Source organism: Barbatula barbatula (genome assembly GCF_947034865.1).
Source record: "Barbatula barbatula genome assembly, chromosome: 21".
Lineage (NCBI taxonomy): Eukaryota > Metazoa > Chordata > Actinopteri > Cypriniformes > Nemacheilidae > Barbatula > Barbatula barbatula.
In genome coordinates, this window is record NC_136784.1 from 19,578,551 (window position 1) to 19,595,941 (window position 17,391).

Here is a 17,391-nt window from a genome sequence, read left to right on the forward strand (position 1 = left end):
GTCCATTTCACCTCAGCCCTCTCCCCAGTCAAGGGGCAGGTCCTCCGAGTTCGGGGAGAATCGATGAGCTCGGAGCCCTCGCCCCTGGACAGCACGCCAAATACGCATACTTTCCCTCCCACCTTATTATCTGCAAGGCAAACTCGTGAAACAGCAGAAGCGCATCTTGTTAATCTTAATATCTTTGTCTCAAGCATTTACAAGGAGCGGCAGCAAGGGAGTACTCTTAAGCATTTAAAAAAGAGTGGCAGCAGCAAGGAGTGCTTTTAAACAAAAAAGAACGACGGCAAGATATACTTGAGCTAAGGACAACAGCATGTTGACAACACAGAAGCTATGCAACTACTAGGTAAGCTTTAGAACACTTATATGATGATACCCACATAGCAACTAGCAGTTCTGCAACTTTGAGCAATGAGCATGAAAATCTGAGAGATTAAGGGGGTTAAAAATATAACATAACCAGCTGAGACCTGAATGTTTTATTTCTTTCTTCTTCCTCGTGCCTTTACTTGTACGAGGAGTGCTAATCTCAAGCCGGGATTGAGAATGTGTTTAATGTGACGTATCTGAGTGAAAAGGCTTTTGAAATTAGAAATAATAAATGTAGGATGGGACTTGATTTTCGTCTATCGTGAACTGATTTAATAGTTGAAGGTCGGGAGTTGCTAACAAAATGCCTCGGACACAAACGCAAATTCGCTGTTATTTCCTGTTCTTCAATATGTGAGAAGCCAGCGGGCATGCAAACTGGGTTATTTGGGGAATGTGAGAAAGACTTGAGGAGGAGTGTAACCAAAAACACACCTTACCATCATGCTATTTGTTAACGCTGCAGTTTTTTCCTGGGCAGAAATCCGTCTCTGATAGCTCCACCCTCACGCCATTCCTCGTGACAGGAAGTTGGGAGGAGGTTAATGTTTTTTATGAAAGATTTTAGACACATGAATAAAGAAGTACGAATTGCACAGATTAGTCACGTATAGAAAAACACTACAACATCCCATAAAATTAGAGAGTTGGCGAACAGTGACTTTAATGCTTTTTAAAAAACATATGAGAAGCATTCTCAACAATAAACATTTGAAATAGCAACATGCTATATTACACTCATGTTCTTGTTACATTACATTTTTACAAAATATAAATTAAATTATATTTCTTCAAGTTTATAAGGTGAATGTCAAGTGTACTCACGACAGTACTCCCAACAGTTTTGTACTGCATATTCTGGCAAGTGTAACAGGTAATTTAAAGCATTCAAGAAATCTGAAGCTTTGAACAGAAAACATCAAATCCTGCATAGATAGACAGGTAATAGTAGGAAGTGTGTTCTGTTTCAGACACAGTCTTAACCTCAGGTTACTCCAGCGGGACTGAGCCTATAATAACTGTAAAACGCTTTGGATTAGTGCTACTGCTAAAATGACTACGCAAAAGTATATATTATTACATTAAACCAATGATTAAAATGTCAAATGATTGTTAGGTTATCAAAGATCAAACCCTTTTCAGACGTGTCTCAGACTTTTGAACTGGTTTGCCGTCTGGGTTGAAGAAGGTGTCAGACAGTGAAATATATGGCTGTGTGTTGAGACTGTTATTTTATTAACATGCAGGTTTACAATCTTTTCAATGTGATCGTCCCGGTTAATGTGGATTTTGGTGAATTGTTATAGATGAAAATAAGCTTTTGGTAGGATAGCATTGGCTAGTATTGTCCTGGTGACTGGTATGGTACAGTATCTGTATTCAGTGTCTGGTAACAGGTTACAGCCCATCCCTGTTTTATGGATTATATGTAGATGGAGTCTGGTGTGTGTGACACAGAAGAAAGTTAGAGGCCGTGAGCGATTGTCCGTCAGATGAGACGCTCAGACGTGAATGAATAAGATGGATTAGATCATCGGCTGCAGAACATCCACTCCCTGGATGACAGATCTCAAGAGATACCTGTACATGAAGCACCTGTGATGAAAAAACACTGAAGATATACACACGATTATGCCAAGATGTATTTTGATCTTGCAACGACTAAAATACATAGGTGGCAAAAAATTATGAGTCAGAAGTATATTCTTAAAGGGCCAGTGTATGAAATTTATGATGTTTTCACTTCTTTGCAAAAGGAAGTATTGTCTGTTTAGGGCTACTGTAGAAACAACACGGTGAATTCCACGTAAAGGGACCCGCCGTGAATGTAGATAGAAAAAGCTCATTCATAATAAATTATGTAAGGTCTTAATACACATCTGAAGACATAGTAATGGATATTATATTTCATTTCCATCAATACAAAAACTTGAATAAACAAAAGCAGGAACATTTTTGTGGCTGATTTATTTTGCTGTTGCGGTTCATTTAGAGTCACCTTACTTTGCATATCTTGAATTTCCAGATTTTGTATTTTGTAGGCTTTGTCAGTATTTTTGTTTCTTACGGCTGCACTGTTGTCTCTTTACAACAGATTCATTTATAATATCGTGGCTGATTTGCTTGACTCAAAGATCCAATAAATATTCTTTTAAAAAAAAGGAATCCCAAAATGCACACCACAGTGTCCATTGTTTTCTTTACATTAACTTTTGACCCATGATTATCTTGCTTGCATTGATTCAATTTGGAATACTCATGGAAATGACAGATCTCTGTTTTTATAATTCCAAGATTTGTATGTTTTAAATTATTTATTTAATATCAACACAGTATTTCAGATAAGTTTCATCTATGTACTTTGCAGAAACAGAAAAACGTGCAATTATACCATGTATTTTAATACCATATAATGTGTTTTTTATGAATGTATTACTGTATTATTATTTTTATATCATAATGTGTGTAAAGCTGAAATACAACAGTGAAAATTGTGAAAAGTGCAATTTAAATCAAACTTAAGTGAAAAGCCTTTGTGCAAGATGTTTTGGGAACAAAATGAAATGAATTGACTTTTTTAAATAAATATTTTATTTTCAATGAAAATAAATACATTTTCTTAAGATAGAATCAACAACATTTAAAAAGCATTTGAGGGAGCACAGCAACAGTAAATAACAGCAACGGTTTGGAAGAGAACATACAATCTCATTTGTGTCCAGACAAAACCAACCTGCTGTGGACACTCTGAACTGATCTGTGGGGAGGTTACGAGGGTCAACATTTCAAAGTCAAACATTCCTTCTTTAACAAAAAAAATGTTTTTCCTGTTACATGATACCATTTACTCAAATTTCTAAGCGTGGCAAAGAAAAGAACACAGAAACTAGGGAAGACACCGTAGTGTACAGATACAGAAAATACAACAAACCGAATCAATGTGATAAGCTTAATATCCCTCATTATGTTATAAATCCCCAAACAACCAGCCAAATTAGAGTTACAGAACACAAGATATGAGCCGTTTGGTTTTGTCTGTTTCCTTCTTTGTGTTTTTTTTCTCTATTTCGGTGGCCATTGTGCACTCGTCTGATGCTGTACGTACACAAACGAGCCAGCCTGGGGCTCTAGCTCTGATGGAACAGATTAACCTACTAGTACTGTATGCTGTGCTATTTCTATACCAACCCAACCCCCACAGAGTCCTGAACAGAACAAACTACCAACACAACACCACAGGAAGTTCTCAAACTCCTCAACCCACCACAACACAATGAACAAAAAGTCAATTTTGTCATTTGTGGACAATCTGACATGACCTGACAAATCAAGGAATTGGTACAATGGTGAGCATCAAACAACAGTTGAGCAATGTTGACATTCGAGATGATTTAGACGAAAGTGAAGTCACACGTTTGTGGTCTGATGAGAACTGAGGTCCATCTTTTTCTCTTTAAAACATACAAAAACAAGAAACCTCTATCCGTGGTTCGAGGTAAGAGTGTCTACGGTGAGTAGTAAGCAGTATCAGTATGGTGTAAGACACTATAAGGCAGTTCTTCAGTTCAGACTCATGTGCAGGGAGATCAGACTCAACATTTACTCAGAAATATATACCTCAGAATAAAGGACACATGAGTGTTGAATCGACTACAAGCAGAAAAAAGAAACATCATCATCCCGTTTACCATTTCAAACATCATTAAGAGCTCTTTTTTAAAGTCATCTTCACCTAGTTTGAAGTACCAGCCTTCATTTCCCACACAAACATCACCTTTCAAGTCTTGGGGTTACTTTGACAAAAGGCAGATTTGTCTGCTTTTTGCTAGGCATCATACATAAATACATTTCTAAATGCTATTGATTCCAACTGCCCCCTAGGTGGCAAAGCGGCTTCTGCGTTGTTCCACACAGACTTCTTTTTCCACCATGTGAATATACATTCGACCCTGGGGCAGTCGGTCAACATCAACCTGAAGGGACAAGACCTAAAAGCCAAACTTCACCTGGCCAATCTTAGTACCCAGTTCTTCTTCAAAATCTTTGCCAAGTATTCTTAAAGAGCAAACAGATCAGGTCAGTGTGCACTACAATATGCATAGCACAGCTTCACAGACATAGAGAGAAACGCTTAATTCTGACATTGTCTTGGTGATTGAAGCCTTTCTCTGCTCGGGGGACCAGAACCTTCGACGGTCCCTTCAGCAGCTGACAGTACTGGGCTGCTGCTTGCACACAAAGTCCGAGAAAAAGTCAAACTCATTTTGTCCTAGAAAAAGCTCAGGCAGTTCTTGGATGCGGTCCAAGCCGAGCTCCAGCACTAAGGACGTCAGAACCTCCTCATCAATCAAGTCCATGTCCATGATGTTGTGGCCCAACGCCGGGCCACCCATCCCCATCTGCATACCCGCCAGCTGAGCCGGACCCATTCTGTGCTGGACGTTTCCCATGTGGTGCCCGTTGATGGGCCCGTGGGGGTGTACGTGGTACTGGGTGTTGAGTTTCTGAAGATGCATGCTAGCCATGAGCTGTTGAGATGCTGTGAGACCTCCACCGCCCATGTACTGCTGTGGGTTCTGGTGCATATGATGATGTTGTGCCTGAGGATGTACCTGCTGCTGCTGCTGCTGCTGGGGACTCGGCCCCCCATACATCATGTTGGCTTGCTGCATTTGGTGGGGGTGTCCTCCGCCCATCTGGCCATTGATGTGACCGTTCATGACGCCGTTCATCGCATTCCTCTGCCTCATGGCTGCTTCCATGGAGCTCTGAGGAACCCTGCCATAGTGCATGAGCTGTCCGTTGGGAAGGGTCCGCAGGCCGGCCTGGGGTCCGTGTGGGGAAGGGCCGTTCATCCCCATGCGATACCCGTGCAGGCCTCCACCTACAGAGCCGTGGGTCATGGGCATCATCATGTGTTCGGCCATGGCTTCTCAACTGCAAAGATATGAGAGGAATGTTAGCAATGGGGAGCAGACAACAATGTAAACCTAACATAAGGAATTTTCATGTTTCTAAATCGATCGCAGTTGACTTAAGCGCTTCCAAATGCTCTTATACACTTGAAGAAAGCAGCAATAGAGCTCTTCACAGACGATTTAGAGTCTACGGGAGCCTCCTGGAGAAACAATAACATGCGGCATGGATGCGCAAAGTGCTCAGCAAACAAAGCCAGCCAACCTGCTGCCTGACACATGCCAGCATGAGAAAGTGACAAAAAGAAACCATTGATGTGATCTACTCGCCAAACAGGACAGCGTTTAGGATTTTGGAAGAAGTGTTTTGGATTCAAACTGAAAATGCAACTATAATGAACTGTTCATCGCAAATACCACAACACTGATGAAGATCCTTCTTCCTATTTCAAACCAGTCGTCTCTTCTTTTATATTTTCAAAACCACAGTCTGATTCATTGTTAGTAAAGGTGTTGTTAAGGATTCATTCGATAGGTCCAGAGCTGCAGATCGTAGTGGGCTTATTAACTTCTTTTTGGAAGGGCCATTTCAATCTAAGATTAAATAAATGTAAGAGATGACAGAAAAAAGTTTTATGGGGTTGACCTCAACTCATATCTCTCTTTGTCTCTCTACATAAAGAAATGCTTTCTATCGCTACTAAAATTAGGTCAGACTGTGTTGAGAAATGAAACTTTCAGGATCACTGTAAAACCTGCATTTAACATGTAGACTACACTAAATGCACTTTGTATTTATAGAAAACTTGAAGCGTCTCCTACACTGATCAGCTCCACTAAAATACATGTATTCTCCATAAAGTAAATAATAATAGAGAGACTGACACTAAAGGACGCTGACAATAACTTACTATACCATGTACCGTTTCACTGACACAATGTAACACAAAACACATTTAGGTCAAAAATATTAAAATGACATATTTAGAGTTGAACACCTGCTAAACCAAACTACAAAAAGAACACTTAAACTCTCCAATCATGTGTCCAATATTAGAATTATTATTCAATCTGTGACATAACATAGAGGTTTGAAATACAGTATCACACATATGTTACTCTTCTAAATGAAAAAGCAGATCCAGTCAACGAAGCAGAACATAAGAGTGATGAGCTGAAATGAAACACATACCGTGAAATCGATGATGTTCTTGTAAAGATGCTCTTTTGTCTTGCGTGTCTCTTTAAAGCCGTCCTACGTACATCCACTGTGTGCTGCTGAGCGCTTTCTGAGCCAGCAGGGATTACACACACACATACATAGACATAGAGAGTGGGCGGGGCTATCTCTAACCCCTCCCCCCCTCTGCTGTGATTGGCTCTTCTTCTAATCTTAGACGTCACTGGTCAATTGCTCACACGGCCTTCATTTTTATGTGCAGTGTAAGTCCTCAGCAATAACACATCAACCCAAATATCATTCATCGCATATCTTTTTTTTATTATTCATATGTTCACCTGAGGATTTGATGAGTTTATGATCGTCATTACATGCATTTGTGGGCCGACGCAGAAAACTCTTTGACCACGGCTTTATGACTGATGATGTTATTTATGACAAAGTCCTCGTTGGACAATTCTTCAATTTGGCACCCAGTCTTTGCTGTGGTATAACAGAAACACAGGTGGTGTCTTTTCTTCTCTTATGCAAATCAATGTTTACCATTTTAAACAGAAAGTCAGAAACAAGCTGCTGATGTAAAACATGTGCAAATGGACTGACACCAGCTCTATATACTATACTTATATTTTAAAAGTTCACACACACTTTCACATGTGGCATTCAAGACAAGAAATAGTCATGCAGAAAGGAATGTGGCAACCAGACATGTAGGTACAATCTCTCTCTCTCTCTCTCTCTCTCTCTCTCTCTCTCTCTCTCTCTCTCTCTCTGCATTCTCTTTTTGTTTTCTATTGTGTCTTTTGTTAATGTGTAAATGAATCCTGAAGCAGCTACATGTTGGAGTGTAACACGCAGCATTTGCAGTATGGACACAAATCATAACTCAAATCATGCTGCTTGCATGCTGTCATATACTCTCCCAAGTGATCCGATATATACATTATGCGTGGCGGACAATAAAACACATTAGAACTTATAAACTCGGACAGAAGGAGGAACTCAAGCCATTTCTATTCTTGAGACTCGGGGGTGGACTGTTTTCACTAACCGCATAATTATAGTGTCTTGGTGAACACTTCATCATCCCACCGGCAGAATATCATCATACTATCCTCAGAAAACATACACTGTTTTTTTTGCTTCACAGATTTCCCATGTTAAAAAATAAATTCTGTGAAATTACAGAAACAGAAATTACAGGAGGAAACTATCTCTATATTCTTATAATTGGTCATTTTACAGGAAAAACGATAATTTTACGATATATTTCTGTAACTCCAGCTGTAACTCACTTTCAGTTCAGTGCTGAAATTCTTTATGCAGTTCCTTGTGGGGTGTCAAAATGTGTCAAGAGCGGACGGCCTAACTAATAACAAGATAAAATTAGCCTGTCTTGCTAATCTGGATTGACTTTACCTCAGTGTATTGCACAGCTCCACAATGGCCTATTTAGAGCACGGCACTTTTATAATGTGAATATGCTACGAGAAACACACCGTACGGGAAAGAAATAGCTTAAATCACTTTAAAAACACAGCCTGAGGTGAACATGGTTGTTAATGGAGTGTACAAATGTATTTTTCTAATGTCATTTGCAGACTTTAATAATGTGAAGAAGTGTGCAGTTTTGCATCACTTCTGACACCAAAGAAAGACTCAAACACATTCGATCAGCGGATTAACCTCTCAAACCATCAAAAACGGACATTATAATAATTAAAAGCCAGTGGACAGAACCAGTCATGACAGATCTGCTCATGTACTGTAGCAGCTGAGTGAACTTTTGTCATTTTAAAGATCCGTTTCATGTGTCTGGATGACATGGCTGAGCAGAACTGTGCCGATCTGTGCCGATGAGGAAATGTGGCGTGCAAACTGTGCTCAACACAGATTTTTGTTGGGTGTGTGTAAGCGGCATTACCTCATTTGCATAACCCTACCAAACCTGAAGGCACAACAACACAAACAGCACAAATAATATAAAAATAAAATAACACTTTCAGCCAGCGTATGAATGGCTCACTTACTGAACAAAACAATGAAAAATACACACTTGACATTGTATCCTCCTCACTGGTGTTAAATCATTAGGTTTCATAACAACACGGTTAATAAGGTTTTTCCTAAACAATTACATGCCTGGACTAACAAAATGTCATCTGGAAGGTATAATTACAACCAACAGGTTCAATTTGAGACTAGAGCCCCATTTGACCTTCCGCATGGTCGAGCGAGAAAATGAAGGCGTAGCTAGAAAGGTCAGAGCGATGGAAAGCCTCCTCTGACACGTGTGCAACGCTACAAATTATCCCCAATAATGTGCAGGTGGCGCGTCAGGCATTTCCATAACAGCGCCTATATTTCCCCCTGTGACATTTCATAAAAAGCGATGTGAGTATTTTCACAGCTGTGTTTAGCACATACACTCACCAGTCGGTACAGAAACCCACTGAGATCAGAGTGGACAGAGAAACAAAGATAAATCAGTTGTTTTCAAAGAATGTGGTGATCTAAGGTTTGGCCAGTGTGGTTTTGAACATTGAACATCATAAAAGAGAAAACATTCCTTACTGAATGTAAAGATGCTTGTAGCTTGGAGTTTCATAGCAATGCGCAAAGTCTGCGTCGGGTGTTTTATGTGACCTTGGTTTGTGTGAAATCAACAGGTAATAAAGCAAACTGCACACAAAACGTACCTGAACTATAGCCTGTCTGAAATCCAAAAACAAGAGAAATAATTTTTACTTTCATTTACAGCTTTGGTTCAGTGGTTATTGCATTAACACCACACACTGAATTCTTATGATTGTAATGTGATGTACAGAGTGATAATGTGTCTGTGATAAATAAGCAGAAGTGCTGGATGTTTTTGAAGCTTCAACATTTTGGATCCTGTAATAGATGTTCGCGTTCGACTAAAGATATCAAGTCATATGCATATGGTACGAGACAAACCAGTGGAAAAAATAAAAGGACCTAGACATGTTCATTATGATTTACTGATGGGTGAAGAGAATGTTTAATTGTGTGTTGTTGCAGGTATCACTTTCACACACCCTATTGACACACCTCTCTCATTAACATCAATAGAAGTGCATGTCCTTGTGTTGTTCAAGTGCTTTGTGCTATAATGAATATAGTGTTGATTTACATTTGAACTCAAGCTGTGTCTGAATCCGTCCCTATCTAGTGCACTATATCAGGTGTCCGACATTCAGTTTATACCTTATACTACGTTTATCCTTTGTTCTTGTTGACGGTTATTTTCTACTTTTTGAGAATTAAATCAATGTGTGATGTTTCATTTTAAATACATTAAATCATTTCATTAAACATTATAAATGTAAAAAAAATTGGCAAACGGTTCTGTTGTTGTCTTTATTAAAAACGAACACAAAAATGTGACAAATATGGAAAAATATAACTTTACCATTTTATTAAACAATCCATAAAGCCACGCAGGTGTAATATAAGTGTTTTGACGAATGTAACAGAACTGTCAGATGCAGGTTACATTAAGTCGGTGTCCAAAATCGTTCACTCTTTTTCATTCACTTCTTCCCCATATAGTGGACTACTTAGCATGCGCTACATAGGGGATGGTGAATGAGTGAGAGAATTAAGACACAGCTTCAGTTTCATAAGAGACACTTTGTTCTATTTGCTTGCTTAACAAACACACACTAGTCTACATAGTAACTACTGCTGCATGCTGTGTGGTGTACAAAGATCCCTCCACACCCCATGAGTTTATCAGCTCAGGGGGCGGAGCTTCTCACCTGTTGCTTCAGGTAACCAGGATGAGGCCATGTTTGTTTCGGGTGGCTTGAGCGTGCGAGTGTGTTTGTGAATGTTTGTGCATGGTGCTTGTATGAGTCAGCATATGCAGTAGATTTGCACACTGCTCTTGTCTATCCACATTACTGTGTGTGTGTGTGTGTGTGTGTGTGTGTGTGTGTGTGTGTGAGAGAGAGACAGAGAGAGGACATAAGGGAAAGAGACAGAACAAAGAAAGCAACATGTGGGGGAGGGTGAGACCTTGCATGCCTGAGTCTCGTAGTGTTAAAGTCATGTTTTGCTTCGCTGATTTCATTCGCCGGTCCTTGACCCCCTCTATGAGTTTATCTACCCAATACTGGCCCCCAAACTCCTAAATATCCACAACTTTAAAAGGCAAATAGTCTGCCTTATAATAATAGTTCATTCTAAAGTCTCAGGCTCACTTGATCTTATAATATAAGAAGAATAACCAGGGGCCGTTAGTCTCCAAAAAGGACAAAAAAAACCATCAAGCAATGTCTTAGCTTATGGAGACATGCACGACATTTGAGATTTACAATGAATCAGGTTTTTTTCTGGAGTGTTCATGGGTTTTTAACAGACTTACTTTACACATCACATGGCCATCTTTAACGGCAGAACTTGTTGAAGCTAGACTGCTACAGTCTTTATGAAGACTGAATTTTCTTTTGTATTTATATTTTGGAGGCCTTTCCGTTTAAAACAGTAAATATTTACACCGCCATGAGATCCGTGATCTCTTATTGCTCATTGTCACACTCACCTTAAAACAATGAAACAACTAAATACAAGTGAAGAGGACTTCTGTATAAAACCAGTAGACCTGCAGGTCACGTTTGACAACAGCACTCGTGTTCAGCCACAAGCCTTGTGAGATGAGTTTAGCTTTGAAAATATTCACAGATGTTGTGACACTTAACATCAAATCAGAAATAACATTATTGACTTCCTTAATACATCCTAAGTTTATATTTGATCACTTTATAAATAAAATGTCTTTGACAGCAATCTTTGTTGAAGAGCTCTCTTTTTGTTCAATCTTTCCCCTTCAACCATTAGTTTCATGACAACTTTTAAGTTTACAACTTACAATTAATTTCCCAATACACAAATGAAATTGACCTACTTGTTTCACTGTGACAAACTTCAGAGAGAAAAAAATAAAATATATAGACCATTTTAATTTCGTTACTACTAAAACTATTTCTTTAATCAGTTTTTCTCCCCATGCTGTAACAAAAACAGAATATTACCGTTATTTGTTTTACAGACTTCCACGTTTACTGTATAAAACTGTTACTTTACTGTGTTTTTTCCAGATCTTTCTTGTATTTCTGAAATAAATAATAGTAAAAAAGCAATTAGAAAAGACTGCCAATTTACAAGAAAAACAGGAAAAAAGTAATCTTACGTGACAAAACTGTTATTTTATGGTATTTTGAGGGCACCCCAGCTGCCGGGAATTTACTGTTTTTACAAGATTTTTTTTTACAATGCAGTAGAATATTGAAACATACATAAACAAGAAATTGACTTTAAAAGCTCTTAAAAGACTTGTTTTCAGAAATCTTGAATATCCTTAAATTTTTTTCTTATGCCAGACATTTATGCTTGAAACTAAATAGGTTGAATAAATATAATAGAAAATAATACATTTAAGTACATTTATTTTTTTAAAGATATTTAAATGGAAAAAGCTCCATTGTGGTTAAGGAAACCAATATAAAGAGTTTGGTCTCTGGGTTCTTGAAAGCACCGCTGCACAGCTGTTTTTTTAAAGAAGTACAACGCGAATAAGACGTTTTTTGTTGAACTTCAAAAGGTTCTTAGATAAGACAACAGTGAACAATATGCTGGCCCCATCAGACATGAATGTCTTTGAGTACACTCGATGTCTCTCCACATCTCAGAGCAGGTTCACTTCTCCCTCAGGATCCCATTAGCTATTCATAGCACTCCAGGAATGTGGTTTCCCCACCCCATGATGTGTTTGCTTTCTCTCTTTCTCTTTCTCTCCACCCTGTGTGTGTGTGTGCGTGTAGACACTGGGTAAGACCGGCTCTTGTCCTGGATACATCTGGCATTCAGCGTTCATGTAGGTCAGAGGCGGGTTATGACACAGCTCTGTGTGAAGAGGACGTTGGACTTTGTTTAGTTGCAAAACGTTTTTGTGAAACATTACACAAGCCACATTTTCATTCTGTGTCACCTGCTGAACATCATTTGAAATCTATAACACGACCTTGTGCTAAGAAGTTGTAGAAATAAACAAAATGATAAAAATGTCTGCTAGATTTTGCAAGGAAACGTTGTTGACCTAAATTGGTTCCCAGTGTTTGGTTATGCCCCTTCTAGTGGGATTTTAACATGTAATTAAGGGTGTTCACATGGATAAATATGTCAAGGAACTTGTACTAACTTTGAGACTATATACTGTAGATATAGCTAAAGATGATCATTATTCAACACAATGTCAACATATCAAACAGCCCGTTTCATCTGTTTATCAGTCTCAATTCCCCTGAACAATTCTGGGAATGCACATGAAAATTGGAATTATGTTAAACGAAACACAATTTTAAGACTCAAAACTGGATATTTGGGCTGGCAGTTTATAACAACCTAAAGTTACGTTTTAAAGATAAGCATCCTCTATATGGCGTAAAAAAAGAGACATGAAATTACATTTGACCATCACTACCAATCAAAATGCAGGCACGTTTATACGTAATGTGTGAACTTTGTACCCGGCCCCTTACCAAGCATTTTCCAATATTAACATTTGCCTTTACAGATATGCAGTTGTCAGGCGTTTGGGATAATTGAATCGAAGCAGTTGTTCTCGTGCTGTTACCTCGAGGGTCTACCAACTCAGAGTCACAAGAACTTCCATTTCACACTTTGACTAAACCCCACAAAACATCAAGGTGAAAGTTTCTGTGGCTTCTGCTGCAGTAAGAGACACGAGTTTAGAAAACGCATTCAGGGGTCGGAAGTGACGAACAACCTATACGGTCAGAAGAGTTTGAGGATAGGTTGTTATGACTAGTAGAAGCGTAAGGGTCCCATTTTTATGTCACATGCTCAAAACATCGAACTGTTCACAAGAAACTGTGTGTCGACTTGTACATCTTTCACACATTTTATGAACACGCAGCACCACACTGACCTATGAAGCATGTAGTCACAAAAGCTGATGCATGTTAGTTCCAGGTGTGAAGAGCAACGAGTCTCTGGTAAGCAATTGTGAATGCCAGGTATGAACAGAGCCAAGCACACAAACAAACATTTGTGTAAAAGTGAAAGTAGCTGTGTCCCCAGAAAGCACTTACACAAAGGCCTCGGATAAGAAGAACTTCAGTTCTTATCTCAGCAGCACATAATGATTTCGAAGGTTTTGTGTTCGTTCGACTGTTGCAACATTTCTACACTGGTTTTACATCTGCGCTGGGAAATGCCATGTAGTCTCGCTAATGAAGTAAATGAGTAACAAGCAGTCGATCGCATGCACAAATAGAAAGTGTGAATTGCAATGGGCACGTGCAGTAAGCATCCATGCTCCTGCTGGGTGAGACGGAGCGATAAAGAGAGTGACACGTGAGGGGGAGTGGTCTGCGACGTGAAGTCTGTGAGAAAGCATCATACACCACAGCCAGGAGACATGTTGTGGCTTGGGACTTTATATCTATATCTTGTTATTCCACAAACAAACAGCACGCACATGCACGATGACAAATATTGCCCGGACTTTACAACCTTTGACAGCGTTTACAATGAAATACTGTGATCCGAACTGTCAAATCTTTGTAAGCCCGGTAATGTCGAATATTATGAGACAACACATACAATAAATTCAGGTTTTCTTAGAACGGAGCATATAAAACTCAATGACAAGAAATGAAATACGAATTTATGAATATCAAAGTAATAAGGGCAACAAACACAAGGCAGTGCACTGCATGCTGGGAACATGACAGTATTACCTTCAGTCTGTAAAAATACAGGAGATGACTGTAATACAGACAAAGATGCTTGTGGTTTCTGCAGGACAATGCTGTTAAATCACAGCATCATTTAGCACTTTACAAACTCACTATGGAGTTATGGCAGGTAGTGTCAAAGAACACGCGGTGTATTTTTCTTACAGTAGTGTGCTGTGTTTTTCTTTCTCACATGCACACCTGCTCTGCTTGGGTTTGTTCCGCCCACATCTACCCGGTTTCCTCCAGCTGTACTCAGAGAAAGCCGTTAGACCACTGCTTCTCTTCCAACCTCCCCCTCTTCTTAACCACAGGATCAGACCCTTCCTACACACACACACTCACACACACACTCCCCTCCCTCACCGTATGGTGCAACATGCCAGGCAACCTGATATCCCCTTTCTGAGAAAAGCCTTAATGACTCTGAACACTGCCGCATCTGTATACTGCCACAGCGTCTGCATCTAATTCTACTGACTGACTATAGCAAATAACTGCTGACCCAGTCCCTTTGTGTCTGTTTGGCTATTTTCTTCATTTTTACTTGTAAATATCACCCACAAAACAAAATGCAGTCCCATGGTATAGTTAGTATACCATGTATCTTGAAATACAATTAAAACACCATGGCAATGAAATAATAGTAGGACTTTTATTACCGATATATCAGCCAATAATCGGTATCAGTCAATGAAAGCAAATTTTCACACCACCGGCTGATAGTTTAAAAATAGCCAATGATCTGGGGCGTTATATACCCCTGTATAGGCGGTTTCAAAGCAACAACAAAAACAAATGTTACTGCGCCTTAGTGCACTGCCCTTAACTTCCGGTACACATTCACAAACAATATAGTACCCGTAGATTCTTTCTGATGATAACAAGCATAAAACCCAGAGAAGAAGCGTTACTCGGCTAAACTTGTTTCTCCAATATTTTGAATTTAGATACCAACTCAACCACTAAATGTCAATGTGCCATATGGTTTATTTAAACACAATTAATCAAATCCTTATTATTATACATTCAAATCATTTTGATTAATATTAAAATAACATTAATTAAATATAAATAGTTGTATAATTCGGCACTAGCCAAACACAGACCTGAAGATAACTGCAGTCCAGGTGCACGCGTCCAATGAAACGCTTTATAGAAAATGTTAAGAAACATCACCAGCTTGATGTTTAGTATTAATAGTCATTATATGAATGAATAACATTCAGAGAGTTAAGAACCATTCATTTATTCTTCAGAATCTTTATCGGCAGATATCACTTGGAATAATCAGTATCGTGAAGACATATTTCAGAGCATCACTACTTTTCATGACAGTTCCAAGAGGTCCGATCTTTATATTTTCTTCCAAAGGGAGGTCAAGACAATATTTTCTAGAAAACAAAAATCTGTTTAGCCCACTTGGATATATATATATATAAAAGATATGATCTTTTATCAGGCCATTTATTTTATATTTTGATATCCACAGTATGTGTGTACGTATGTATTGTATGTGTTGTAGGCTCTGTGGCTTTTGGGGAATGCCCTCTTAATAGAAGTCTGATCATTCATGTTAGTAAATATTAACAGCAAACAGCAAAAGCAATGTAACAATTAAAACGCTCTTATCATAAACATAAAACAAATGTACTTACTATAGCCTTTTCAAAAAAATTCATACCAGAACTACTTCTATCTTTAAACAATTTACAAATAAGAACATTGTTCATTATTCAATGTGACCCTGCTTGTAAAAACCCAGCAACAGTTTTTTACTGTTTTCTACATAAAATCATCCTGCAGAATATTCTGTATAAATATAACAACAATATATTCAAAATAGACTGAATAATGCCATGTTAAAGATGAAATTCTTTGTGAAATTAATGCTTGAAATTAATCTTTGATGCTTGTTAATATAAAAATTAATTCGATTATGAGACTTTAGCCTGGGTTTTCTCAGGGTCACCAATGTTACATGCAGATCAATAATGCTAATGCTAAATGTAGATAAAATGGTTCATAACTTCGGTCGAAAGGTTGGAGACATTGAGCAAACCGTAAACAGATATACATGTATCCGTAAACAGGATACAAATACTTAAAAATTGCAGCATTTAGTTTACTGTTGTGTGTCCACTTACCTGCTCTGCGTGTCTGTTCTAGTGTTGTTAAAATAAGCACGTGTTTGCTGCTCTTTGGCGGGAGAGAAGCAGTGCACGCTGGGTTAAAATGAAGCGCGTTTGGCCCTAAATAAAGATATTAGAGGATATAGCGGCAAAATATAAATGACATAAATGTTCCTGGGAGCGTGTGTGATGTGATTCTCCGTTGTGAACACGTGCACTTTAAACAACCAAAATAGTCAAATGTTTTAAATGGTTTATTAGGCTGTGTCTCGCGGTCACTATGAAACAAAGCAAAGGTCCGGATCCGTCCCGCGGCCAATAGAGAATGTCTGGTTTATGAAGTCTGATTGTTTTTTATGTTTCTAGTGATAGACCAGTGTACCATTGAGACCAATATATCTCGTATCTGGTAATATTTTGAAAGCCTTTTAATATCTGCCGATGAATCTTTCCATTCTGCCACCATCAAAGATAACAAAAATAAGTTTTATGAAAATGTTGAATAATGAAAACATTATTTCTGAATGTTTTTAATGTTCTACTTACAATGACAAAATAATCCGAACCAATTTTTTTAAAAACTTTTAGCAATGAAAAATATTGATAGGAACTATGTGAGATTTGAGAGAATATTTGCTGAAGTTCCTGTTTGCTGGGATATTATGCATTAGCACTTCCTTAAGGAAAGTCACTCAGATGTCAAGCCAATGTCTGGCAGACACTAAAAGGACCAATCATCATTCACGTTACACTATGTTACACACAACAACACTTTAGTAGCAAAGTCTAATTCAAACCAAAGGTCCGCAAGGTCCCTCCAGCAGCGACTCATACGTGATCAACAAATTCAAACCAAAACTGAAAAACATTTTAATTTACAACAAACCCTGTAACTAGCTCTTCCTCAGACACATCTACAAGCCCAGTGCAACATGCATCACATGACTATACAAATATAGCATCATTTTTCCCCAACCCAACATTGACATACGTTTTTTACGTTTTAA

At 38.5% G+C, this 17,391-nt stretch overlaps 1 protein-coding gene across 1 annotated transcript; it reads right to left on the reverse strand.

Moving 5' to 3' along the window:
• Window positions 1-2,952: 2,952 nt before the first annotated feature.
• Window positions 2,953-6,584, reverse strand: cited4a (Cbp/p300-interacting transactivator, with Glu/Asp-rich carboxy-terminal domain, 4a). Its single transcript, XM_079484753.1, has 2 exons — window positions 6,481-6,584; window positions 2,953-5,310 (listed from the first exon to the last, which is right to left on the reverse strand). The coding sequence occupies exon 2, from the start codon at window positions 5,298-5,300 to the stop codon at window positions 4,575-4,577; it is 726 nt and encodes a 241-aa protein (XP_079340879.1). The 5' UTR covers window positions 5,301-5,310; window positions 6,481-6,584; the 3' UTR covers window positions 2,953-4,574.
• Between the last annotated feature and the right edge of the window lie 10,807 nt (window positions 6,585-17,391).